The sequence below is a fragment of the Rhizopus delemar genome, genomic scaffold (genome assembly GCF_000149305.1).
Source record: "Rhizopus delemar RA 99-880 supercont3.2 genomic scaffold, whole genome shotgun sequence".
Taxonomy (NCBI): domain Eukaryota; kingdom Fungi; phylum Mucoromycota; class Mucoromycetes; order Mucorales; family Rhizopodaceae; genus Rhizopus; species Rhizopus delemar.
The window spans coordinates 770,609-795,700 of record NW_027137828.1 but is presented as its reverse complement, the minus strand read 5'-3'; the positions used below and the strand labels follow the sequence as shown (position 1 = coordinate 795,700).

The 25,092-nt window shown below is 34.9% G+C and overlaps 11 protein-coding genes across 11 annotated transcripts; 8 read left to right on the top strand and 3 right to left on the bottom strand.

Moving 5' to 3' along the window:
- Positions 1-925: 925 nt before the first annotated feature.
- On the top strand, positions 926-1,784 carry RO3G_02517 (uncharacterized protein; the record flags this gene model as incomplete). Its single annotated transcript, XM_067657108.1, has 2 exons — positions 926-1,689; positions 1,772-1,784. 2 exons carry the CDS (start codon positions 926-928, stop codon positions 1,782-1,784), a joined length of 777 nt encoding a protein of 258 aa, XP_067513209.1.
- Positions 1,785-2,616: 832 nt separating this feature from the next.
- Positions 2,617-2,844, top strand: RO3G_02516 (uncharacterized protein; the record flags this gene model as incomplete). The annotated part of the gene is made up of 2 exons (XM_067657107.1): positions 2,617-2,731; positions 2,768-2,844. 2 exons carry the CDS (start codon positions 2,617-2,619, stop codon positions 2,842-2,844), a joined length of 192 nt encoding a protein of 63 aa, XP_067513208.1.
- Positions 2,845-2,967: 123 nt separating this feature from the next.
- Positions 2,968-4,623, bottom strand: RO3G_02515 (uncharacterized protein; the record flags this gene model as incomplete). The annotated part of the gene is made up of 2 exons (XM_067657106.1): positions 2,968-4,152; positions 4,210-4,623. 2 exons carry the CDS (start codon positions 4,621-4,623, stop codon positions 2,968-2,970), a joined length of 1,599 nt encoding a protein of 532 aa, XP_067513207.1.
- A 1,457-nt stretch (positions 4,624-6,080) lies between these two features.
- On the top strand, positions 6,081-7,049 carry RO3G_02514 (uncharacterized protein; the record flags this gene model as incomplete). The annotated part of the gene is made up of 3 exons (XM_067657105.1): positions 6,081-6,090; positions 6,190-6,704; positions 6,885-7,049. 3 exons carry the CDS (start codon positions 6,081-6,083, stop codon positions 7,047-7,049), a joined length of 690 nt encoding a protein of 229 aa, XP_067513206.1.
- A 386-nt stretch (positions 7,050-7,435) lies between these two features.
- RO3G_02513 (uncharacterized protein) lies at positions 7,436-8,153 on the bottom strand (the record flags this gene model as incomplete). The annotated part of the gene is made up of 3 exons (XM_067657104.1): positions 7,436-7,884; positions 7,950-7,971; positions 8,031-8,153. 3 exons carry the CDS (start codon positions 8,151-8,153, stop codon positions 7,436-7,438), a joined length of 594 nt encoding a protein of 197 aa, XP_067513205.1.
- Positions 8,154-8,642: 489 nt separating this feature from the next.
- Positions 8,643-9,473, top strand: RO3G_02512 (uncharacterized protein; the record flags this gene model as incomplete). The annotated part of the gene is made up of 6 exons (XM_067657103.1): positions 8,643-8,656; positions 8,750-8,850; positions 8,983-9,085; positions 9,138-9,252; positions 9,308-9,388; positions 9,441-9,473. The coding sequence occupies 6 exons, from the start codon at positions 8,643-8,645 to the stop codon at positions 9,471-9,473; spliced, it is 447 nt and encodes a 148-aa protein (XP_067513204.1).
- A 1,121-nt stretch (positions 9,474-10,594) lies between these two features.
- On the top strand, positions 10,595-10,687 carry RO3G_02511 (uncharacterized protein; the record flags this gene model as incomplete). The annotated part of the gene is made up of 1 exon (XM_067657102.1): positions 10,595-10,687. The coding sequence occupies one exon, from the start codon at positions 10,595-10,597 to the stop codon at positions 10,685-10,687; it is 93 nt and encodes a 30-aa protein (XP_067513203.1).
- Positions 10,688-14,120: 3,433 nt separating this feature from the next.
- RO3G_02510 (uncharacterized protein) lies at positions 14,121-14,585 on the bottom strand (the record flags this gene model as incomplete). Its single annotated transcript, XM_067657101.1, has 1 exon — positions 14,121-14,585. The coding sequence occupies one exon, from the start codon at positions 14,583-14,585 to the stop codon at positions 14,121-14,123; it is 465 nt and encodes a 154-aa protein (XP_067513202.1).
- Positions 14,586-17,566: 2,981 nt separating this feature from the next.
- On the top strand, positions 17,567-20,271 carry RO3G_02509 (uncharacterized protein; the record flags this gene model as incomplete). The annotated part of the gene is made up of 9 exons (XM_067657100.1): positions 17,567-18,264; positions 18,324-18,360; positions 18,420-18,543; positions 18,596-18,891; positions 18,943-19,165; positions 19,225-19,352; positions 19,404-19,555; positions 19,618-19,719; positions 19,773-20,271. 9 exons carry the CDS (start codon positions 17,567-17,569, stop codon positions 20,269-20,271), a joined length of 2,259 nt encoding a protein of 752 aa, XP_067513201.1.
- Positions 20,272-20,583: 312 nt separating this feature from the next.
- RO3G_02508 (uncharacterized protein) lies at positions 20,584-23,159 on the top strand (the record flags this gene model as incomplete). Its single annotated transcript, XM_067657099.1, has 11 exons — positions 20,584-20,727; positions 20,792-20,967; positions 21,067-21,106; positions 21,154-21,275; positions 21,325-21,572; positions 21,628-21,794; positions 21,857-21,931; positions 21,982-22,566; positions 22,618-22,752; positions 22,804-22,998; positions 23,052-23,159. 11 exons carry the CDS (start codon positions 20,584-20,586, stop codon positions 23,157-23,159), a joined length of 1,995 nt encoding a protein of 664 aa, XP_067513200.1.
- Positions 23,160-23,607: 448 nt separating this feature from the next.
- Positions 23,608-25,024, top strand: RO3G_02507 (uncharacterized protein; the record flags this gene model as incomplete). The annotated part of the gene is made up of 2 exons (XM_067657098.1): positions 23,608-23,726; positions 23,791-25,024. 2 exons carry the CDS (start codon positions 23,608-23,610, stop codon positions 25,022-25,024), a joined length of 1,353 nt encoding a protein of 450 aa, XP_067513199.1.
- Between the last annotated feature and the right edge of the window lie 68 nt (positions 25,025-25,092).

Genomic DNA, 25,092 nt, shown 5'->3' with positions numbered 1-25,092 from the left:
TTCAGATTGGTTAAGCGATCATGTTCGATGGGTTAAGGACTGAACAAGACATTTGGAAGAATTGTATTAATATGATTATGAGTCTATTAGGTATTCATAATAATAATAAAGTATAGTTGTATTTATCATAGTTTATGTAGAGGATAGCTTATTTAATGACTTGAATCCAACTACTAAAAATGACGCGCAACGACTCGATTGGTTAAAAGACGACTATGAAATCACTGGTATAGATAGAGACACACATGCTTATAAACACATGCTAAAATATAGTTAGTATCCTCACCACCTAGCACACCAAGTTTTAAACGTAAACGGAGCACTTCAGAAACAGCCCATGAACGAAAAATGCAGAAATTATCTAGCAATTTAGCCAACGATATCGCTCGCAGCTTATCTATGGAGGATGATGATAATGACGAGAGCAGTGATCAAGAAATGGTCAGTTGGAACAAGTTGAATCGAGGAGATAATCCAATGCCTACTTTACGTCGGATCTCACTGAGTGGAAACACAGGATCATCTCATTCACTTGAACAGTGGATGAGAGGACAAGCAGAATTGAACCATATGTCGTATTCAAAATATAAGCAAGTATCGGATGAAAGGCAAAAATTATTAAGAAAAGAATTGGAGTTGCTGCAAGCGTCCAACCAGACATTTGAACAGTTACGGGACCATTTACATAGAGTGTTACGGTTAGCAGATGAATTGAGTGGTGATCACACATTGAATTTTATGGTAAAAAAAATGGAAAGAGATAAAAGCTTGAAGTTATTTCTTGGTTAATTTAATAAAAAGAAAACGTAGCAAATATTTCCAGAATGGTCTGTTTATGAAAACAAGGTCAACAAGTTGGCTACCTTTGTTCAGGTAAAAGGATAGATATTGATCATAAACAAGTGAATTAATCATGGCTTAGTCAATGGAGGACATGAATAGTTCGATTCATGCAACGATACCTAGAACATCTGATTTACTTGAGGATATCAAAGGACTTCAAAATATACTGGATACCAAACTAGCCCTCTACGGAGACGCACTCACACAAAATGGACTAGAATGGAAAGCGATGGGATTGCCTGTGGATGACCGTCTGCTGGACGCCACAAAGCAGTGGTTGTATAATCTCTGTATTGGGTTGATGGAGGCATTGGACAGCGAATGTAAAAAGATTGGAAATCGTGTGACGGACATGTCTGAATTGTATGAGTTACCTGTTGTAGGAGAGGAATTGATGACGTCCATCTTGATTGGACTTGAATTTATATCAGAGGCATCGATGTGTATAGGTTATACATGCCTCAAGATCATCTACAGCTGTCGAACGATGGTTACGATTTATGGACAGTGGATGTGTGAAAACTTGAGTCGTTTGCATGATAAAGAAGATGAAGATGAAAAGAGGATGGTGCCATCTAAAAGAGTGGATATTCGATATATGCAGTTACTGGATAATATGACACAAACCATTTCTTGTCTCTTGGTGCTTGGTGACCTTCAAATCATATCTAATGGAGACTTTACATCGCAGGAGTTGTCTATTGAAAACTTGAGTGCTGTGTTGGTCGAGTTTACGATTCGAGCGATTGGTGTGATTGAAACAGAAAAGAATCAAAAAAGGGTGACGGGAAATATCATGACGAATCCACAGACTACATTTGTTTATATGACAGAGTTACTGTTGACGTTTGTAGATCGAGTGATTGAGTTGGGAGGAACAGATGTGAATTATAATAGAAGGATGCAGGTAATCTTGATATGTGTATAGGTGTGTAAGCTAATAAGTAAAATAGACATTACATACTCATCTCGAAGATATTGAAAACTCTTTAAAATCTTCATAACAAATACAATCGCATTAGTGTAAATATCAAAAGAAAAAAGCATTCCATTCAAACACTTTAAATAAAATCATTTATAAACAAGTTTAATCATCGTTCTTTTGTAAATACTTTTTTAATCATACAACCATCTCAAACTCTCTGGCTTTTATATTTAACTTTCTGGGATAAAGCTATATTTAAAATACTCGGAATGTTTGTACTCACTAGACATAACACTCCACGTATTTATATGAGGCTAGAAAGAAAGAAAGAGAGAAAGAGAGAGAGAAAGAGAGAGAGAGAGAGAGAGAGAGAGAGCTTTCATTTTATTTGTCGAGTTGTATTGACTTTGTTAAAGAAGAAGAAGGCTAGTATTTCGGAATAAAAAATAGTCTTGGTGATAACACAAGGATTAGATTGAGTTGTGGTCATTAGTTAGTATAGTAGATGATATGAAAGCTGCTAGTGAACAAGTTGGTTCAATTTATTAATCGATCGCTCTATGATCAAATTACTGTTCACTAGATTGAATTAAGGTAAGAATAAAGAGAGAATTCATAAACAGAGATTGGTGTTATTCTAGATGCATTGCCGTTTAGCAAGAAAAAAAAAAAATTAAATCCAAATTGAACGCACGAGACATTGAATCTAATTTACCTTTTAAATCTTTATTCACTTGTTTGCTTGCCTTTTAAAGCATGGCTGAAGATCCTACCTTCCTTTTATTTTGTTCTATAAAAAGACAAATTATTATTCTCTAAAAAAACATTACTTTCTTTCTTTCCTAAAAATGAAGCTCGCTGTTTATTTGACTCTCCTTTTTGCTGCTGTGATCATGATGGCTACCGCTGCTCCTCACAACAAATCTTGTCATCGACTTAAAGATCCTCACGCTAATGCTGTCTGTAAAGCTTACTGTGGTAAAGCTGGTTATAAATTAGGTGAATGTGGTTTACAAGGCATTTGTATCTGTAAAAAGACAAAGATAAGCACCAAGGTTTCCAAGTCATCAAAATAATAAAGCCTCTCTCTTTTTTTTTTCCTTTTTCCTTTGATTATTTAAATAATAAACAAGATTTTATAGAAAGTTGATGTAAAATATATATAAATGCATGATTATTTTATTTAAATAAATGCGAATCTATTCCCATTCAATGGTAGCAGGAGGCTTAGAGCTAATATCATATACAACACGGTTTACACCCTTGACTTCATTAATAATTCTAGATGAAATACGTTTCAAACACATGAACCATTCGGCACCAATCATCACATCTGCAGACATGAAATCAGTAGTCTCAACGGCTCTCAAAGCAATCACTTGTTCATAAGTACGCTTGTCACCCATAACACCGACAGCCTTGACAGGTAAAAGAGCAGCATAAGCTTGAGAGATTTGACGATAGAAACCATTCTTTTTGATTTCTTCAATATAAATATTATCAGCCAAACGAGCAATCTCGACTTGTTCACGAGTCACTTCACCAAGCACACGAATAGCAATACCTGGACCAGGGAAGGGATGACGCCAGACGAGGTCATCATCAAGACCCAAGATCTTGCCCAACTCACGTACTTCATCCTTGAAGAGTTCACGAAGAGGTTCAATCAATTTGAGCTTCATGTCTTCCAAGAGACCACCGACGTTGTGGTGAGTCTTGATGGTAGCACTGGGACCCTTGAAAGAGATGGATTCAATTACGTCAGGGTAAAGTGTACCTTGCAACAAGTATTCAATCTGTCCACCACATTCTTTATCAATCAAAGCAGCTTCAGCTTCAAACACTTCAATAAATGTGTTGCCAATAATCTTTCTCTTCTTTTCAGGATCAGTCACACCCTTGAGACGATCCAAAAACAAATCACTGGCATCAGCAATCTTGAGGTTAATGCCCAAGTGGTCGACCAACATCTTTTTGACATTTTCACATTCGTTCAAACGCATCACACCGTTATCGACAAGGATAGCATGGAATCGATCTCCGATAGCATCATGCATCAACTTTGCAGCCACAGTGGAATCAACACCACCAGAGACAGCACCGATGACACGACCTGTAGGACCTACGATGGCACGAATACGTTCGATTTCCTTGTCAACAAATGAGCCCATGTTCCATGAGGATTCAGCTTCACAAATACCCAAGACAAAGTTTTGAAGGATTTCTTTACCACAAGCAGTATGAGACAATTCAGGGTGAAGTTGAATACCATAAAAGGGCTTTTCCTTGTGAGCCACAGCGGCAAAAGGGGCGGTGGTGGTTGTACCGATGACCATAAAGTTTTCAGCAGCTCCAGTCACTTGATCACCGTGAGACATCCAGACCTATGACAAAGTCAATACACATTCTCTTTTTCTTTTTTGTTTTTTTTTTTTGCTTACCTGAACTTCTTGTTCAATACCCTTAAAGAGTTTATCAGCATGAGGATGATCAGGATGAGCAAGAATAGATAATTTGGCATAACCATATTCACGGTGATCACAAGCCTCAACCTTACCACCCATCAAGTTTGTCATCTCTTGAAGACCATAACAGATACCCAAGACGGGTACACCAGCATCAAACACAGCAGGGTCAACACGAGGAGCATCTTGATCATAAACAGAGTAAGGAGAACCAGACAAGATGATACCCTTGGGTTTAAAGTGAAGTTCAGACATCTTTTGAGTGCATGGCAAAAGTTCACAATAGATTCCAAATTCACGAACTCGACGAGCAATCAAGTGAGAAGTTTGAGATCCAAAATCCAAAATGAGGATAGTGTCAAAAGCCTTATTCATTTCTTCAACAGCCATTTTGGGTTTAAAAAAGAGAGTTTATTAAAAAAAAGAGAAGGGGGGATTATAAAGATGTCCACCCAAAATTCTGTAAAATGAAAAAAAAATAGAAGGTATTTATATGAAAAAGATAGCGAAAATTTTTGTGTGTGACTCACTTGATGTGACAATCTTATTTTATGTCACAACCCTACTCATTCCTATTGATCTGTGATAGGTTTCATCTTTCTATTCTATTCATCATTGACTGATAATTCATAATTGTATCACTTTTATTGATAAAGGATGAGCTATAAAATAGTGTTATCTTGAATGATTGACTTGTACAACCTATAAAGGAATTGATATTGAAATTTACATCAACTTTGTCTTATTCTAAACCTGACGATCCTATCCTAAAAGACTTTTGTTTCTATAAATTCACAAAAAGAGGAAAGTTGATATCAACTTGTCAGTAAAATCACAACACTGCTTTAACAGTATCCATCAGCAATTCATTCTCTTCCTCTAATGAACATCACTTTAACCTACTGTTCTCCATTAATATTTTATCCAACATTCATTGTCAGACATAAGCTACCCTGATCTTAAAATTGGCTGTTTTCCTCAATGAATCAAGAGCATCCTAAATGGATCCTCTCTTGCTTCTCTAATTCGTGCCGACTGTTAAATAAGCTCAAGAAAACAATACAGCATCTAGACCTTTGTCTGTTTATAGACTTCATTTAGGTCATCTTTTTTTTTAGAATTGGATATTAAAGTCTGTGGGTTCAGATAGACTTTGTTCCCAAGTGATGTTTACCAAGGTTTGTTATACTCATCAACAGATACAAAACTTTTGTTTAGGCAATTGATAAATAATAATAAAAATAGACAATTGTTTTAGAACCCAAGCAACTTGGATATTCTTGAAATTCAATAGAATTCATAGCACAAGCATACATTCATTTCTTACTGTCCACGTCTAATTCCTCCTTTTCAAATTTGCAAGATACCTAAAGGATTTGCCACATGGATCCTTGATCACAGTAAAGCATAAAGCCTTTGTCATTCTAAGCCAGATTATACGATTACGTAAAAAAATAAAAAATAAAAAAAATGTATACAAATACTTATCTGACAATCATTATCTCAACAACAAAAAATGGTTGCAATCTTTTCTAGTGCCACAAATGATTTGCTGCATCGCATCGCGTCTGAGCTTTTCTTTATATATCTTTATTATCGTCATTAATTTACTGCACCGCTGTGTTTATATTAAAAAGTGGGTGCATTCGATGCTTTGGGTTGAATAATTAGGATTCCTATGTTATGCAAATGGACCTTCCATCTCTTTTCTTCCTTTCCCCCCCCCTTTTTCTCCCTTTTTTTTATCCTTTCTTCTTTACATATGTTTTATACATGAATTTGTTCTTTTTTTCTTTCTCTCTCTCTCTCTCTCTTTTTCTCACTTGTATCGTTCAATAATAACAAAGATGTCAAAGGGTAAGAGAGGATAAAGGAGAGAAGGGAGAGGGGGAGGCAAACCCTCGTCTTGATTCCCATTTTCCCGCTCTTTTTTTTTATGATTTGTTGTGTTTATAGTCTATGTCTGTTTGAAAGCAGCACATGCCATCATGGCTGATATGGGGCCACTTGCTTTATCTTTGGATGGATTAGAAGCAATCAATTTATTTTTGGATGAATTTCTCTTCATCTTGTTGACCGCTGTCTCACATCCAGTCGACATCTTTCGTATCAAAACTGTCTTTCATCAATTATTGCCACGTCTTTCAAAACATGCGTTGATTGAAGCAGACATGGAGTTGAAAAGACATTTGAAAGCGGGTGATTGTACAGAAAGCTCACTTGGGATCATGAACATTCAAGAATCTTGTGCAAGCCACTGTACCTTATCGGATCATAGATCTCAATCATCGGATATCATTATCATCTACCTGACAGTTATTGTAGAGCATATAGCAGAGTACTTGCTTTGTTCAATTGCGGATCAAGCTGACATGGAATCAATTTCTTTAAAGGAGGTTTTCACAGGTTTATTGAATGATAGAAATATAAATCATGTATTTGAACAGATGAAGTTGAAAGATCAATTACAGGTAAAGAAAGCATTGAAAACAACGCATTTGGTTTTATTTTTACTTTTTCTCTTTTCAATTAGAAAAACATGTCTTTTCTAAATGAAAATAATGCAAAGGAGGAGGAAGAAGATGCAGTAGAATTAATGAATGGTACTAAACATACAAATGCATTGTCTAAAAATGACTTAACCTTCACAGATGAAATCATCACAGCAGATACTGCAAGAAAATCAAGCGAGAACGAACACAGAAAGAACACTCTCAAAAGACGTTTTAGTCTATTCAACAGCAACCACAAGAAAGGCACAACCCATCGTCATCAACCCACCCAACATGCGAAACGATCACTTCCATCTCCTTTAGCAACGGACTTTGAAGACCTCTTTCGTTCAGGTGATACCAAAAGAGTCTCACTCACCCCTCATCGTCTAAAGTCTATCGAAGTCAGTCAACTACCAGACTCACCCGTGCAATCTCCACCCTTGAGTCCAAAGGAACCCGAACCAAAGACACGGACCGAGCGAACTTCGATTCGAGTCATTCAACGTCCATATGAGGGATGTATACGTGGATCAGAAAAGGAGCTTGTTTATGTTATACCCACTCCTCTACGTCAGCCACTAAAACCAAAGAAAATAGATAAAGCATGCCAAACAGACTCAGAACAGGATGACGAGCAAGAAAGGCAGATTGTAGAGTGGCTTCTTTTAGCTTAAATAAACTGTTTCTTTTTTTTATTATTATTATCATTATGCGGTCAAAGAACCCTTTACTTTACTCAACAGTAACTTTCCATCACTTTCTCCTACTTGATCCACCAACGTCTTTTCAATAGCTTCCCAAAACTCTGGACGGCTCAATTTTTCTTCACTTTCGATGGAGATGCCCCAACGTCCTGTTTTGGGTGCGGCAGGAGCAGCGGTCAACATCAAGTGAACGACAGCACCTTCTTGTACAGACAGTTCACTCAGACTCTTTTGATCATTCAAGACTTTTCCCTTGACAAGCAAGCGTTGGCGTTGAACGGGGTATGCGCTTTGTTGTTGATAGATGCGTTGTTTCAAGTGAAGGATGGTGTCGGTAGGCTGAAGACCACCGATGGTGAATTGAAAAGATGGCTTGAGGACCTTGATGGTCAGTTGAAATCTATCACTTGCTTTTGTTGTTGCCGTACTAGTAAGGTTAGTTGCTGTAGTTTCTATTCAAAAAAAAGGGGGGAAAGGTTCAAAAAATAGCCTGACTTTTTTATGTTCTCCTTTATACCTTGATGAATAACGGGCTGTCTCTGATGTATTTGAGCGTTAGTAGCTTTATAAAAAGAAGGGGGGAGGGAGATTAAGTTACCTTGATTCTTAGTGGTGAAGGTGAAGTATGAGTTAAATAGTCTTGACCATAACGAACAGACTTTGTAGAAAGAGCATCAAGATAATGATGAATAAAGTCCAATTCAGTAGTTGCTGTTTGCATTGTATGAATGAATAATAATAATAAAAAAAAAAGGAATTTAACGTGTGACGCGATTCCTTCCAATCAAAAAGTGAGACAAAAAATAAGGGTCAAGTGAATATTAAAAAATATTCTTTTCAATTATTTCATACACTAACGTGTATAGACAACCCCTAAGGATATAATTTGTCTCTCCTTTTTCTTTAGATCATAATGTCTAAGCTTTTCCTTTTTCTGGACTTAGAGGCATAAAAAGGCCGCTGGTGTCTTGAAATTTCTCAGAAATTATAAGAAAACGTTTTGGTTTTCACATCTTTTGTTATCCATGACACATAAACATATTGAATACATGTATATAACTCAACACCTCTTTCTTTTGTAAACCGTATAAACATAAGTTATTTACCAGAGAAATAAGGAGCTGGACCCCACAAGTACCCTAAAGCGATCAGCTTTACATAAGGAGCAATAAAGTATTACAAAAAGAAAAACAAACATTATCCCTTCTACATGGAGAAATCCAGGTAAGATATATAAGCAGACTCTATCCTTCTCTTCTTTCTCTTCAATACAACAAAAATCATGGATAACAGCACGGATACTATCATAGAACTTAGTCTGAGTGACGTGAGTCCAGATGGTTTAGAAATTGCCTCTGAATTCACCTCTCTTGCCTGTATTACTGTATTGGCTGTTGCCTTGGGAGTAAAGACGTACGGTGAACAGATGAAATCGATTAATTATGGTCGAGTGCTTGTCATCTTGCTTTATACTCTCTCTTGAGCATTTGCGGTGACTTCAGTTGTGGTTGTGTCTACAAATAACAGTGAGTTTCTGATGGTTAGGATAGGTTATGTGGCTAACTTGGCTTTAGATAACATGCTTTCTTGTACTCTTGGTATGCTTTCGTGTGATTTCTTTTATGCAGGAAGTAAAATCGTTGCTTATGCTTGGTAAAATACAAGTTTCATTCTTGACAGGAAAACTGAAATATAAAGTCAACAGGCTTATCGAACGTGTTCATTTGGTAACTGCTGTCAAGACTACACGAATGAAAACAGCACAATATAAGTTTCATATTCTCTTACTCTGTCCTTATATTATCATTTTTGCTTTAATGGTAAATGAAAAAGACAAGATGAACAGAATAGTAGAGACTTATATGCGTTTAAAAGTTGAGCTTTAGAAATATTTATTTGGAAGCCGATGGAACCTGTATGATTGGTTTGCAAGATATCGCTAGTATTCCTCTCTTGGTAAGTGTTGAATCTTTATGAACAATACATCGTTAACAAGCATTTTTTTTAGGTTTATGATTTTGTAAGTTTGATTTGTAGATGATTTGCTAAAGAAAGCAAAAGACTGATTCATACTAGATCTTTAATCTATACCTTACATGGCTCTTTATGAGACCACTGACGCACATTGGTCTTAAAACTCGTACTGATTGGAAAGTGACTCGACTTTACAAACTAGCTAGGCGTACTTTGGTTGCTTCCATTATGTGCCTGTCGATTTCGTTTATCAATGTCTTGTGTGTCGTCATGACGCACGGCCACCAAAGAGGATTAATTTGTTTAACCATGTGTACGGTGGATGTAACGGTAAAAAAAAGAAAAAAAAAAAAAAGCAAAAAGGTTGCTGTACTGCAACAGACCGATACTTATTCATACAAAGGTCAATGTGATCACTGTTCACTGGGTAACTGCAGGTAGCAGCGCCCGTACAAAGACACATCATGATGAACATGTCACGGCAGATATGGCATTTGATAGTGATGATATTAGACATCATGAAAAACTAAACAAGTTTGATGGTCCTATGATTCAGCCCGGTATTTTAGATGATGTAGCAACCATAGAATTATCCTGTAAAAAATGAGAATTTTTTTTCAATTCAATTGGTTAGTAGCTGGTTTGTGTGTGGGAGTATATCATAAATAATATCAATAATACGTTGCTAATAAAAACAAACACTGGTGTTCTACAAGCCGTTTTTCTTTATTATAATTCCTAATCATGGCTTTTATAAAAAAAAAAAGAATGGCATTAAAAGAAACAGAGAAGAATTAATAAAATAAAGCTAATTTTCATACACACACACACAAGAAAAAAGCTTGAACAGATAGACCAAATGAAACTTTTTCTTCTTTAAGGCAAGTCTGTTATGAGTTGATGATGATCTTTACAAAACTTTTGTAATCTTGTGTACCGAATGAGTAAATCAGATTCACTTTTCTTGGTTTGAATCAGTTCATCTTTAAGAGCGGCTACTTGAGAAGCAAGTCGAATGATATGTGCCTGCATTGAGTTGGTCATGTTTTGTTTCTTGGCTCGATATTTGGCTGAGGCGACCTTGTTCCTCTCCCTTCTTCTGGATACTGAATCACTATTTTTGTTGCTATTATTGAAGCTTGAGTTGTTTGATGGTGGTAGTGAATGAGGTTCGTTTTGATTCAAGAGATGAAGACTACCACTGCTACTGCTACTACTGCTACTACTGCTACTACTGCTACTACTGCTATCACTAGGTCGTCTATAAGAAGGATCCGGTAGTAGCCACTGAGATGTTGAAGTAGGGTATTTCTTTTGATGAAATGTATCATTAAAAGGTAAGAGATCACTTTGTTTCGGATCATATAACTCGGATGATGGATGATGGAAACATTGTGAATCCCTTTCAGGGCATGTAATAGCATCAATAGACATTACATTGTTATGTCTCTCTTGTGAGCTGTACCAATCCATCACAACTTTTTGTTTCTCTTCAAGAGAACAATAATAAAGATAAAAAAAAAAGGGGGAGAAAAAGGAATAGCTATCTATAATGCTGTTTCCTTCTCTTTTTCCCTCACTTCATCATGATGCAATAGTTGATAATAAATCTAGTACTGTAATTCGATTAAAAAGGCGGTTTCAAAAATTATGTATCACTTTCACTGAATAAAAAAAGTAATCGGGGGACCGAGCTCTTTTTTTCTTTTTCACATAGCAATTGAACTAAAGAATGAATTCCTTTACTATGAAAAGCAAGTTCTTCATTATGGGATCAGAATGACTATGTTATTAAGGTATGATGATTCAATGAAAGAAGGAGAGATTTTTTTTTTTTTTTTACTTTAATGTGCGCCACGTCAAACAAACACCTACGACAAAACTAATCCATTTAAAGTAAACCCAAACAACTTCTTCAAATGTAATACAATCAATTACGGGTGTTTCTTAATAAAAAAAAAAGATGGCACCTTTTCATTGTAACCAAGAAGTATCCCTCGCCCCTGCTCTTTCCCTCTTAGTCGTGGATCAATATGTTTACAAGTAAAGGATGAGTACGAGTAAATCAAAGACCAGAGATCGAACTCTTTACCGCTTTTGTTTTTCTTTTTGCAATTCAATGGTTGCACTTACAAGATCTTCAATAATCAAAAGCGGAAGGAAGAGAAAGGAGCAAAGGACTATGTCTATCAATTATTGTTATACACAATGACGCCATGCTTTCACTGCATGCGGTCTTCCCGCTCATATTCAGTCCAGATTTAAAATAAGCACGTTTTGTTTGAACTTTAATGACATGGAACAATTCATTTCTTTATAAAGAAAAATTGTGGAAAGGATTGTTCCATTGTTACACCAGCTTTTTTTTTCTCCTTTTTTTTTAAAAAAAAAAAACTTTTGTCGGGGCAAATTTTTGTTTCACTGCAAACATTTTATTTATACGGAAGAACTGCTGACGGAAAGCTTTATGTTTACTTGTCTTATACTTTGTTTAAAGGGAGACATACTACTGCAAAGACCCATCGGATCATCTTCCTGTCTTCAGGTTTAATATTTTCTGGTAAGACATAATTGGTGAGAAATTAAACAAGAGTTGAAATGATGACTGTATGTTTATCGTTACTTAAATGAATTTGTCAACAAAAAGGATATTCCTTCCTATTTCAATCTTTATTATTATAATAAAAGCCTTGGCTCAACAGCCCCTACAGGAAAAAAAAATTTTTTCTTCCTATTTCATTTTGATTTGATAAATTTAGAACTAAGTTGAAGGTTGCACACTCCTAAAACGAATTCATCCATTGACCTTTTTTTATTTATTTATTTTGATACAAAGTATTAACTCTTCATACACTTTTTTAGGTAGGATTACTTTCATTAGAAGCCCCAGCCGTTCAATGATAATCATCGTCTCTTATTCTATAGCGGCTTTGGTTTCACTTCTAACGTAGACCGGCTTTGACCAACCAAATTGGGTATTGACCAATCAGATTATAGTAAACTAGTCTCTATAATGTTGACTGTCTGAACAATGTGTAAAGCAATCATGTTTCTAAATCTTATCGACCATTGACGTTTCATTTCAGTATCCTCTGCTCTATTTTGACTGGAATGGTTATGAACTGGCCAGGTTTGAGACTGTTCTTTGTAAATAAAAATTTGCTCAACATGAGCAAAGCAAAGATTTACTACAACGAACGTATACTGTTGTATAATTTGGTATTTGATGCGAATTTTTATGAATTGAATAAGCAATTGTTTTTTGAACTTTTATGTTTTATTGATCGTAATATGTCAGAATATGCTTGCTCTATTGGCATTCGTTCTTAAGTCCGCTCTCGAAACTTTCCTCCCAGGTATCTTGCCTGGGTTTGTTATTCTTGGAATATCTTTTACAAATTGAACTTCTTTATCGTCATAGCTTCCTTTGTTTCATATGTGAAAGTATTCAAGAAGATTCCTTTCTTTACGGATTTACATTGTATTTCAGGTGTATCTTCTAACGGAGTCACGGTTACAACTCCAGTACATTCTTTCTGTTTTCGTTTTTGCAAACGATTCTATTTATTGACGTCTTCTGCATATGTAAGCAGTCGAGAAGTATTTCATGGGTATGTATTATTAAGACAGCCTATAGTGTTGCCAAAAGAATTATCCACTAGAATACATGTATGCACTTTAGCTTCCAATTCTTTTGTCTTTAGTAGCAAAAATGAATCCAATTTGTTCTTGGCAGTTTGATTCAAGGACTAAAACGTAAGATTGTTTAACTGGATTCATCCTAGGAGGCAACTTTCTTTGAGCTGTGAAGAATAATCCGAGAGTAGCCAGAGGCTCAAGGGACTCTTTATAAATGAAATAGGCAATGAAATGTGAGAATCATAAAAGGCTTTTTTTTGTGCAACAGTTGCTTGTTATTTTTTGTATGCATGGTAACATAGTACTGAAAAGATATCTGTTCGATATTGTAGATTTTACTGAGATAAAGAGAATAGCTTATAGGTCACGATATGAATTCAAATGTTATTCGATTTTTTACTTTAATTGAAATAAGTAGGAGACCATCTGAATTAATACAAGAAACATATATTATGTCGAGTTTTATTATCATTAGCCGATTACATTTCCAACTGCATAGAATGTATGAAGGGTTTGCTTTCCTATTAAGCAGTTTTAGTCATATCCGTACCAAAGGCGGTGCCAACACATATTTAGCAATGTAACAATGGCAACTTTTATGACTACAGGATTTGCTAGTATTTATTTGCTAATTAAAACCATTTCAGGTCGACACTTGTGAAGGAGAGTGAAGAGCAAGAATTCCCTATCTTGTGTTGTTATAGTTGTAAGGTGAAATATAAAGAAAAGTTGATAGCCGATGACTCTCTTGAATGTCTTGAGTAAAGACAAAAGAGAGAATCTTATTAAATACCATTTTTATAAAATTGATAGTCAAAGACCCAAATTAACACAAGTCAAACGACTAAAGTGGATAAAGTTAAGAGAACTCTTTATTACAACATTCATGAAATTAAAATATCAAGTTCAGATGTATTTTACCATAAAACAATATAAATTTCCAAATATGCCTACCACACTGTTTAATCCTTTCAGTTATTGTCTACAATTTTGAAGTTTTTATATACTCAAGGTGTTTTAAAATGTGATTTATACAAGTTTTATATTCAAATAATATTCAATTCTTTTTTATCATTTACTTGTCTGTTTCCTTTAATTTGTCCTCATTCAGAGTGTCTTGACTTATCTTGTACAGTTTTTCTAATAACGGACTGGGTTTGCTACTATCCTCGTCTGGTCTCATCACAGTTGCTTGACGTCGACGCATCAACTTGAACTGTTCCATTTTCTTTTCTGGGTCGTCCTCATATACTTCATTTAACCGGTATCGCATATTCCAATGATCTTCATGAGGGTTTTGAAAGCTCAGTGGCCCGTGAACTTGGACACCGTTGATAAAGGAATTTGTTTGGAGTCGATAGACTGTCAAGTCCTCATACGGTTCCATTTCATATTTTTCAGTATCATGTTCCGAGGAGGGAACGGCCTCTACAAAGATATTCATCATTGCATTCTTTTCGCCTGGTGATGTGTCAAATGACAGTCGAAGTGTCTGCTCTGGATATTTTTCGGTGGCCTTATCCAAAAGGGCTTCAAGCATCGCAAGTGAGCGGTGAAAGACCAGGTCGCCTATCCTGGATGAACCAAATAGGCGTTTATCCATTTCCTTTCGAGAAATGTATTGAAATCCAAATATCTTTTTTGTATTATGGTAGGCAACTAAAACACCATCCATGTGCCCGATTCTTACTTGAAATCTAGTTTAAAAGATTAATTTTTGCACATCTAAAAATTGAGTTTGTTTTTACATGTATTTAAGGAAAGCAGATCGGAGCATATCATAATATTCTCTTTCATAGGATTCATATAAACCTTGATGTTTTTTTAAACTATAGCCAAGATATTTCTACATACAAAAAAATTCAAGTAATTGCATAAATTGTATGTGTTTACTATTTACACTATAATTTGAAACATCTAGTCTGACCGGAATAGCTGCTCTTGTTTTGAGATCAAATGTTTTTCTTTTTAAGCGTGGATGATAACAATCTAATTGCGATCTTAACAAGAATTTACCAAACTAAATTAATAAGGATTAGTTAGGGGAAGATAAAGGGAGCGACATGTAGTAAATACAAATGATGTTCTTTACTTCTCCATAAGCGTAAGATTCAGGCTTATTTCTTTCCTCTAAAATATCTGAATCTTCATTTTCCTTTAAATATCTTTCAAATTCTTCAGGTTCAGTTGTTAAGACTTTTTCCAGTGATTTACCCTAGCACATCAATTAGCCTTGTATCCTGTGTATTTCTCCTTATTACCATCACAGATAAGATGGTTTCATCTTTATCTAATGATTTGTCTGCGTCAATAGCATACACACCATCCTTCCATCTTAAATAAATGGATGCCGCCATTTTTGTTCCTCGAGTGAATTTATTAGACTATTGACTGATTATTATCCACAAATCGATAAAAATAATAATTTCTTACCATATCTTTAAAAACGGGTGATAAGCCCGAGATGTTCACTGGTTTAAAATTAGACATGGCAAAGTAAAACTGGGATAAGGTGGCTGAAATTGATGAAGTGGATCCAATATAGCGTTTCTGATGCTCTCTTGCCATGCTTAGTAAACTCTATTGTATTACTTAGTAAGGGATTCTAATGTCTATTTATTGCTTACATTATCTTTTGATGATGTGATATAAGCAGGAAGTGCGTCAAAATTAATATTGACAGGTTGTATAATGTTTTCTAAATAAGGTGTAAAATTATATTCTTCAGTTTTCGGGTCTTTCAAATAATGTACTCCACGACTAAAATAAATTTAATATTGAATAATAATATGATATCTACTTCAAATTACCTAAATAACACTTTATCTAACTCATGGGCTAAAGTAGCTACTTCTACTTTATTGGGTGGATCAATTGCTGCAAATATGATCAGATTCAGTAATTGAACAAAAAAGTACAAGCAAGTTTTTTTTATGCTAGTTCACCTGTGTATCTTCCTTGTCTGATCTTTATCCAGTTTTCTGATTGACTGCTTTTTCGAAACTCTTTAAGTCTATCTGATAATACTTTTCTAGGCTTCTTTCGACCCACTATATGAACCTCAGTTGAACCATGTTGTGTTATTTTAGTTGTTGTCGCTGTTGTTGTAAAAAACCGTTTCGTTATACGAAGCAGACTACAATGATCTCTTTTCACATATAAAAGCATCGTCTACAACTGAAAAATAATAAAAATCAATGCATCCTGGACATTAAAATTTCCAAAGACTGATTCATAAAATATTTGGCAGTCACTTTGTGAAGTGTATCTATTTCCTGTTCAAAAAAAATCATGCGAAGAGTTAGGTACACACCTCCAAGCAGGAAAAGAGGACCTGATAGGCGTACTGGGGCAAACATGAAGCAACAACGTACCCAGTTTTTTATTGCAATAATTGATAGTTATGTGCCTACGTTTTTTGAAGAAATGGGAAATAGACTTTTGAATGATTTTCTCAACCTTACAGTTATTAAAACCGCATTTTACATAATGTAGCAAGAAGCTGGTAGCTAATAATGAAATTTGCTCATGAAAACATAAAATGATGATTGATTAGAGTAATTAACACAAGGGTTCAGTGACAACAGATATCATTCATTAACTGTAAAAAATAACTAGAGGTGCAATCAATGAGTCTAAACATGAGACTCATTTCCTTGCTTCTGTGTGATATACATAACAAGAGAAACACTTTTGATTTTATTGTGAACAATCCAGCCAGTGTATAAATTAGTAAAAACACATGGATAATAAAGCGATATGGTTTTTAATGTTTATGACTTCTATTGAACAATTTCTCTGTCAAAAAAATAAACATACATCAGCGCAAACCAATAGCATAAACTTTCCGGCATCTTCGTATTTTTAAAAATGCATAAAAATGAGTACATTGGTTATGTAATCTTTACTTTTGCAGTTTTGGAAAGTATAATAAAACTTTTAATTTTAAAATGACATACTAATAAGCCAATATAATAAAACCACTGTAAAGATAACGCAGCATAAAAATATTTTATCAGAATGAACGAATCAGTATTAGTTGACTAATCGAAAACTTGCTTTGAACTTGCGAACAAATCAACTGCGTAAAATTAGTACAAAAAAAAAATAGTTTTGCTGGATTGTGCTTTCAAAACGCGTCCAACAAACGCGTCCGAATTAAAACAAGTTTGAAAGTCGGGGTTTAATTGCTTTATTTGCTGGACAGGAGGAAGATGAGCAGAAGTAAAAAATAGAGAAATAAATTGGTTATTTTATAAAATAATGATCATATTATTTAAAGCTAATGGTTATAAGGGGTTTGTGAATTTCTTGACAATGCAACAAATGGTTTGCAGGGGTTATTTTAGCCATCTTGCAGATGGTTGCCATGGTAACGGACCTGAAACTGAGTTGTATTGTGACCATTGTTTCTAAAATAGGAATCCTGAAGATCCAAAAAAAAAAAATACTTAATGCTGCGCTGTATCTTGGACCTTTTTTATTTTTTAACTCTATTTTATTCCCTATTTATCTTACAATATGCTCTTAAAAAGGCCAAGACCCACACCAAGCTTAACTAGAACTTCCAACCGCATAAAGAATATAGAAAAGAAACCGATTGCGGTCATCGTCAGTGATTCTAATAGTGATATTGACGACGACGACAACACTCTGATCGAAGTAGACGATGACATCAGTTCTGACGATTCCGATTTTATGGACGAAGATCAGCACGTAAACAAAAAGTCAAAGTCCTTTTTAAACCACCTTTCGGACAAAAGATTATTAACCAAGATTCCTCCTCCACCTTCAAGAATTTCTAAGGGTTATGATGCCCAAGCTGTACTCACTAAAAAATTCAAAATACCAACCATACAAAATAATAATGGACAAGCAGCAACATTTTCAAGTGATATTGGATCGAGAAAGTCACTTGGTATGCGTAAACGGGCGGGTCATTTGATGCGAGCTCTTTATGATCATACAGCAGAGGATGCGGTTGTTTTATGGGATCCAGATAAAGATTATGTTCAAGAAGAATTGAAAATTACGACAGATAAGCCCAAACCAAAGCAAAAATCATTAGCAGACATACTTGGATTGAAGAAGGAAGAAAAGAAGCTGGGTCATGTTGTTGTGGATCCTGTGTTAGGTAGAGTGTTGAGACCTCATCAAGTGGAAGGTGTCAAGTTTTTATATCAATGTACAACAGGCAAAGTTCATCCTGATGCGGCTGGGTAAGATTGTAGCTTTTATATTTGAAAATGATATTTATCTTTTTTTTTATACATGTTAGTTGTATCATGGCTGATGAAATGGGATTGGGCAAAACAGTAAGTGAAACTTATATACGAAACAAGAAGTATGTCATCAATTAATCGCTTCTTATCAGCTTCAATGTATCGCATTGGTTTGGACCTTGTTACAGCAATCTGAAGCCATCGGAAAACCAACCATCAATAAAGCTATTGTTACTTGTCCTTCAAGTTTAGTAAAGAATTGGGCAAATGAATTTGGTAAGTTGTTTTTTTCTTTCTCTCTCTCTTGAGTATTGACCAAAAACAATAGTCAAATGGCTTGGTGAAAATCGCGTTCGACCTCTTGTTGTAGACAGCGGAGGAACTAAAGAAAAGGTCGCAGCTGTAAAAAGATGGGGTGCAGCACAGGGTCAAATTGTCAATCCAATCCTTATCATATCTTATGAAAGTTTAAGAACATATAGTAAATATTTAAGAAAGTCTCCTATTGGTATGCTGCTCTGTGATGAAGGTCATCGTTTAAAGAACAGTGAATCCTTGCTATTTCAAGAATTAAATAGTTTACCTGTGACAAAAAGAGTTATTTTGTCCGGTACACCTATTCAGGTATGTACTTATTTTATTTTTGAATGTTGCAACTAATTTGTTTTATGACAGAATGACTTGAGTGAATATTATTCATTACTTGACTTTGCTAACCCTGGATTACTTGGTACTCCTAGTGAATTTAGAAGAAACTATGAAAACCCTATTTTACGTGGCCGCGATGCAGATGCATCAGAAAAGGAAAGACAAGTGAGCGATGAAAAAGTAGCAGAGTTTTGGAAGATTGTATCAAGATTTACTATACGTAGAACAAATGATATTCTTTCAAAATATTGTAAGTGACATATAGCAAAAGTACTGGTTGCTACATTATTATTAACATACTTTTGAAAGTACCAACAAAGTATGAGCATGTTGTGTTTTGTAAACTGGCGCCTTTACAAGAAGCCTTATACAATGTCTTTTTAACATCGCCTGAAATTAAAACATTGTTACGTGGTCAAGGCAGTCAACCATTAAAGGTAATTTAGTAAACACATATACTTTTTCATTATACTTATAGCATTCGCTAGGCTATTACACTTTTAAAAAAGCTTTGTAACCACCCTAGTTTGCTGAATTTACCAAATGATTTAGAAGGTTGCGAATCTGTATTGCCACCAAACTATCACAACTCAAACAAGATTGAACAGTCCTTCTCTGGTAAATTTGCAGTAATGGCACGGTAAGTAAAACGCTGATAGCAGCAAATTTATTTAAGCTAATACGCTCTTCATATTAAAATAGTATGCTTGCAAAGATCAAGAAGGAAACAAAAGATAAAATTGTGCTTATTAGTAATTATACGCAAACATTAGATTTATTTGAAGCCTATTGTCAAGAACAACAGTAAGTTACAAAATGAATAGATAAATGCTTTATATTAATACACTTGTTAATAGATATGGTGTGTTACGATTAGATGGATCTATGACTATTCCTAAAAGACAGAAATTGGTAGACCGTTTTAATGATCCAGAAGGCGGGGAATTTGTGTTCTTGTTGAGCAGTAAAGCTGGTGGCTGTGGACTAAATTTGATTGGTGCCAATCGACTTGTCCTATTTGATCCAGACTGGAATCCTGCAGCAGATCAGCAAGCATTGGCTCGTGTATGGAGAGATGGGCAAAAGAAGGATTGCTATATTTATAGATTTATTGCAGCTGGTACAATTGAAGAGAAAATCTTTCAGCGTCAATCACATAAGCAATCCTTGTCAAACTGTGTTGTGGATGAAGCTGATATGGAGCGTCACTTTTCATTAGCAGATATGCGTCAATTATTCCAATATAATTCAAAGAGTGAATGTGAAACTCATGATACCTTTAAATGTAAGCGGTGTATTCAAGGCAAACAGCATACAACAGCAGATGTAATGAGTTACGGTGATACCAGCACGTAAGTTTATCATTGGCTTTTGTAGATCTTTTTATTAATGTTATATAAATAGATGGAATCATTATGATAAAGACCTCTTACGTTTACCTGATCCTATTCTGATATCAGAGGCTCATAAAGATATTGTATCCTATGTCTTCCAATACATTTCGCATATGAAATAAAGCAAACGTAGATTAGCTATAAAACATACCTTTTTTAAAGTAAACATGAACTTCTTTTCAAACGCTTTCTTCATTTTACACTCCGCCAAGCCACCTTTATTTACTGCTTTTCTTTTGAGCAACCTCTTTCTTTCAAAAATAAAAAATAAATCATGGGCAAACAAAGACAAAAGAGAAACAGTTCTAAAAAACGCATTAACCCACTTCAAAGAAAACGAGTGGAAGCCGGCATAAAACAAGCTGCTTCCAATGTAACAACACTTTCTGCAGATCAAGTGACTCCAGTTATTCAAAAAGTAAAAAAAAAAAAGACATAAATTATGCAAAATGTAGCAGGCTTTTTTTTTGACAATCTAATAGCTGACTTGCGATGACGCAACTGAACGCGCTTGGGCAGCAGCATGTGTTTCTAATTTAGTTATTTCAAATGTTTCAACTCGTAAAGTATTATTGTCAAAAGGGGTTGTGCCTCTTCTTATCGAAAAACTCGGTGATAGTCAACAAGAAGTAAGAGATGAATCTCTTGGTGCTTTGAGGTATGTGGCATTAGAATAATCTAAAAAGAAAATGAATGCTAAACTCTGAAATAGAAATCTCGCTTCTGTTGACCACAGTGTTGCTAAAGAATACTATAGTCGTAACATCATGCAACCATTATCTATATTACTCCCACAAGTAAGCATCAATCTCTGTATTCAAGTCTTTATTTAACTAGTTTATAGATTACAGAAACAATCGATAACATAATAAAAGGTACACCTATTCAAGATGATCAAGACGCAGATAGAAGAAGGTCAATTTGGGATGTGACAGAAAACTTTATTTACATTGTTTGGAGTATTTGGTAATTTGTAAAGTGATAATATTCAATGTGAACTAAACTTATTTATTAGTGAGGCATCTGACAAATACATTGTAGCAATCAATAGAATGAATATTATAACCTTTTTGACATCCTTTTTGATCTCATCTGCACACTGTCCTATACGTGTTGTTATTGCAGCAGGTCAATGTTTGAATACATTGACGGACAATAATAAGGATATCTTTATTGAATTCCAAAATCATCCAGAATATGTACAGAATTTATTAAGTATTGTCAATAATCACAGCAATAATCTTGTTCAAGTGTTAGCATGTGGTAAAGTATAAATAGTTGATTATGATTATATAAGCTAAAATCATATTTATCATAGCTATTTTGATCAATATTAGAGAAGTAGTCAACATATCTAATTCATGGGCAGAAGATGTTGATACTTCTGGTGAACTTCATAAATTATTGATTCCTATACTTACAAATGCCTTAAATTATGATATCCAAGAAGCTGCAAATAAAGCTACTGCAGCCATTCAAAGTGGTGTAAGTATATAAACACATACAGAAAACAAATGAAAATATGTTTACGTTTTTATATATATTAGAGAGTTAGAAATGAAGATGATACAGCAAATGTGATTACACCAAAACCAAAACAACCTTTAACAGATGAAGAGGTAGTAAAGAATATAGTAAAAACCTGTTGATTTGTTTAATTTGAGAAATATAGTTGTACATACAAGATGTGGAGAATAAACTTTCAATCGTTCAGTTAGCATTAGAATTATTAGCTGATATTTGTGTACAAGATGGTTCAGAAGAGGATGGATATGAGGATATGGATGAAACAATGAATGACGATGAAGAAGGACAAGAAAGAGAAGAAGACTTACAAGACAATGATAAAATAGAAGAAGAATTCATTGGAGATAACACAATGACAGCGGATGAAATCAGATCCAACCCTATTTTGCGTGCCTATGTTCAAGAGGTATTCCCTCAATTAATCCGACTGTCAACTGCAACTCCGATATCTTACCAACACTCCTCATTGGTCCCTCAAATTACACCAGCATTTATACTTACTCATCAACGTGCCTTAGAATGTTTAAATAACTTTTTGTTAGCTATGAATGAAGTTCCATCAAAATACTGGTTCAAGGAATACAAATCGGATGCAGTTCAATTGTGGAGATGGTTATTCCATCTTGCAAATGACATTAGCATAAACAAGCCAGAACATGACTGGCTGAATTTACTAGAAATCATTATTGGATGTTTGTGGGCCCTTGGAAGAGGTCTGGGTCAGGATATAGTAAGTTTTCTTTTGTACGACAATGACCTTTTGTAACATTCTTTTGTGTAGCCTTTGGAACCTTCAGATGTTGGTGCTTTATGTGGAACCTATGAACAAATGCCACAGGATTCCTCAATGAGAGTTAAAATTGTGGGATGTTTAGGTCCAATTGCAATGCGGCAAGGGGATATTGAGACAAATAAGGTAAATGTGTAAAAATGGTGGGAAAAAAAGTCTATTTTTAACACTGTGTAGAACACTGGTATATTCATCATGAATTTAATACAAACAATTACAAAGCAAAGAAAAGAAGCCTCTGTGTTGATAGAAGCATTGAATTTCATGTACGATGTATACAGTGATTGTGAATTTGACTATGATCTTCCTGTATTTGTTCAAGGAGGATTCTTGGATGGTCTGAAGCAGGTTCTTTCTTCTGTTCGCGGAATGGTAATAAACTTGTAATAATTTAATATTAGATAACCAACTTATTTTTCCGATAGGTGAGATCAATTGATAAAAGAAAGAACTTTGATCTTAGAATGAGAGGTGATGAAGCATTAGAAAACTTGGTTGCTTTTATAAAATATAAGAAATCAGAAAGGAAATAATAATAAAAGCAAGTATAAAACTCTCTCAAACAACGATTCTTTCTTTCTTTTTTGTCTGTTATCTTCGTACACCTTCATATTGAAACTTCTTTACTATTATTAAGGGTCTTTATGAAGGGTCTTTGGAAGGGTGCTTGTACTCTTCAACTGAGTTACAGTCATGTGCAATGTTAAAACTTGTCAAATCAATCAATACGTAAGTCATTTTCCTTTAAAATCCCTAAGCACGGGATAGTCTGTCAGACATAAAAAAAAACCCCACCTTTTTTTTTTGTATATTTTATTTACAAATCAATTGTTTCATATATAAAAGTACAAATTTAAATTTTCCTTTTCCTCTTTCCTTTTATTTTATTCTCCTATTCATATGCCCAAACTACCTTTTCGTTATAGTGATCCTAACTTTCAAGTATTTCTTGTTGGTTTTATATGTTTTTGTTGTCCGGGTATGTTTAATGCCTTGAATGGTATGGGTGGTGCAGGACAAGCTGATTCAAAGGTGACGAATGATGCAAATACTGCATTAGCTGTTACTTTTACTGTTTGTTCCTTAATAGGCGCTCCTGTGTAAGAACAGAAATTATATAAACTTTCCTTTATTATTTCCCACTGATTCTTTTATTTAATATAGATTTAATATATTTGGTCATCGTATTCTTGTTCCTGCTGCACTTGCCTATGTGCTTTATGTTGGTTCTTATCTAACACCTAATCCTGGATTCACCATCGCAGCCGGCGCTATCCTTGGTATTGGAGCAGGGTTCTTGTGGACTGCGCAAGCTGGTATTATGATGTCCTATCCCGATGAAAATGGCAAAGGAAAAGCATTTTCTATCTTTTGGATGATTTTCAATCTGGGTGCTACTGTCGGTGCTGCGATTCCACTCGGAAATAATTTTGACAACCAAAGTAATACGGTCTCTACTGGAACCTATGTTGGCTTTATGGTGATCATGGGCTTTGGTGCCTTTTTATCCTTGGCTTTATTACCTGCTCACAAGGTGATTCGTGCAGATGGTACACCTGTCTCTCTTCACAAGTTTTCCAATTGGCGTCGTGAAGCGATTGAGATCCTTGCCCTTTTCAAGGATTGGAAAATGTTATGTTTGATTCCTCTGTTTGCTGGTTCCAATTGGTTTTATACTTATCAGTTTCAGGTCTACAATGGCGGTGGCTTCTTTAGTCTTCGTGCACGCTCTTTGAATAATTTGATCTATTGGCTCTGTCAAATCATTGGTGCTGGTTTCTTTGGTTGGCTTCTTGATCTTAACAAACTTGGTAACCGTAAAAATCGTGCGATTGTTGCAAACACATTTGTCTTTTGTACGTTGGTTGCCAGTTGGGTGGGTGCCATCTTTGTTCAAAATAAGTTTACATTTGACAGTGTCAAGGTTCCTGGCTATGTTCAAATAGACATCTATTCCCAAAACTATGCTGGTTATGTCATTTTATATGCTGTCTTTGGATTAGTTGATGCTATCTATCAGGGCTTTATTTACTGGTTACTTGGTACAATGACAAATGATACCGAACGCTCTGCTCGTTATGGTGGGTTTTATAAGACTATTCAGAATGCAGCAAATGCAATCGCTGCTCAAGTGGATGCAGTTCATACCCCTTTTATGACTCAATTGATCATCAACTTTGCTATTGAAGGCGTTGGTTTACTTTTAGCTTATGTTGTTTGCTTTAAAGTGACAGATGTTACGGTAGAACAAGTTGATAACTTGATCGATGGTCAAACCTCAGAATTAATGGTTGGTGGTCAAGTAGATACAACTGTTATGGAAGAAGGAAAGAATGATGTTAAAGTGCAACATTTGGATCGTATCCTAAGTACCTCGTCAACTTCATCAAGAATATAAACAAATGTTAATTAATCATCAATAAAGCATACCATTTTCCCCCTTTCTCTTTCTTTCTTTGTATACAT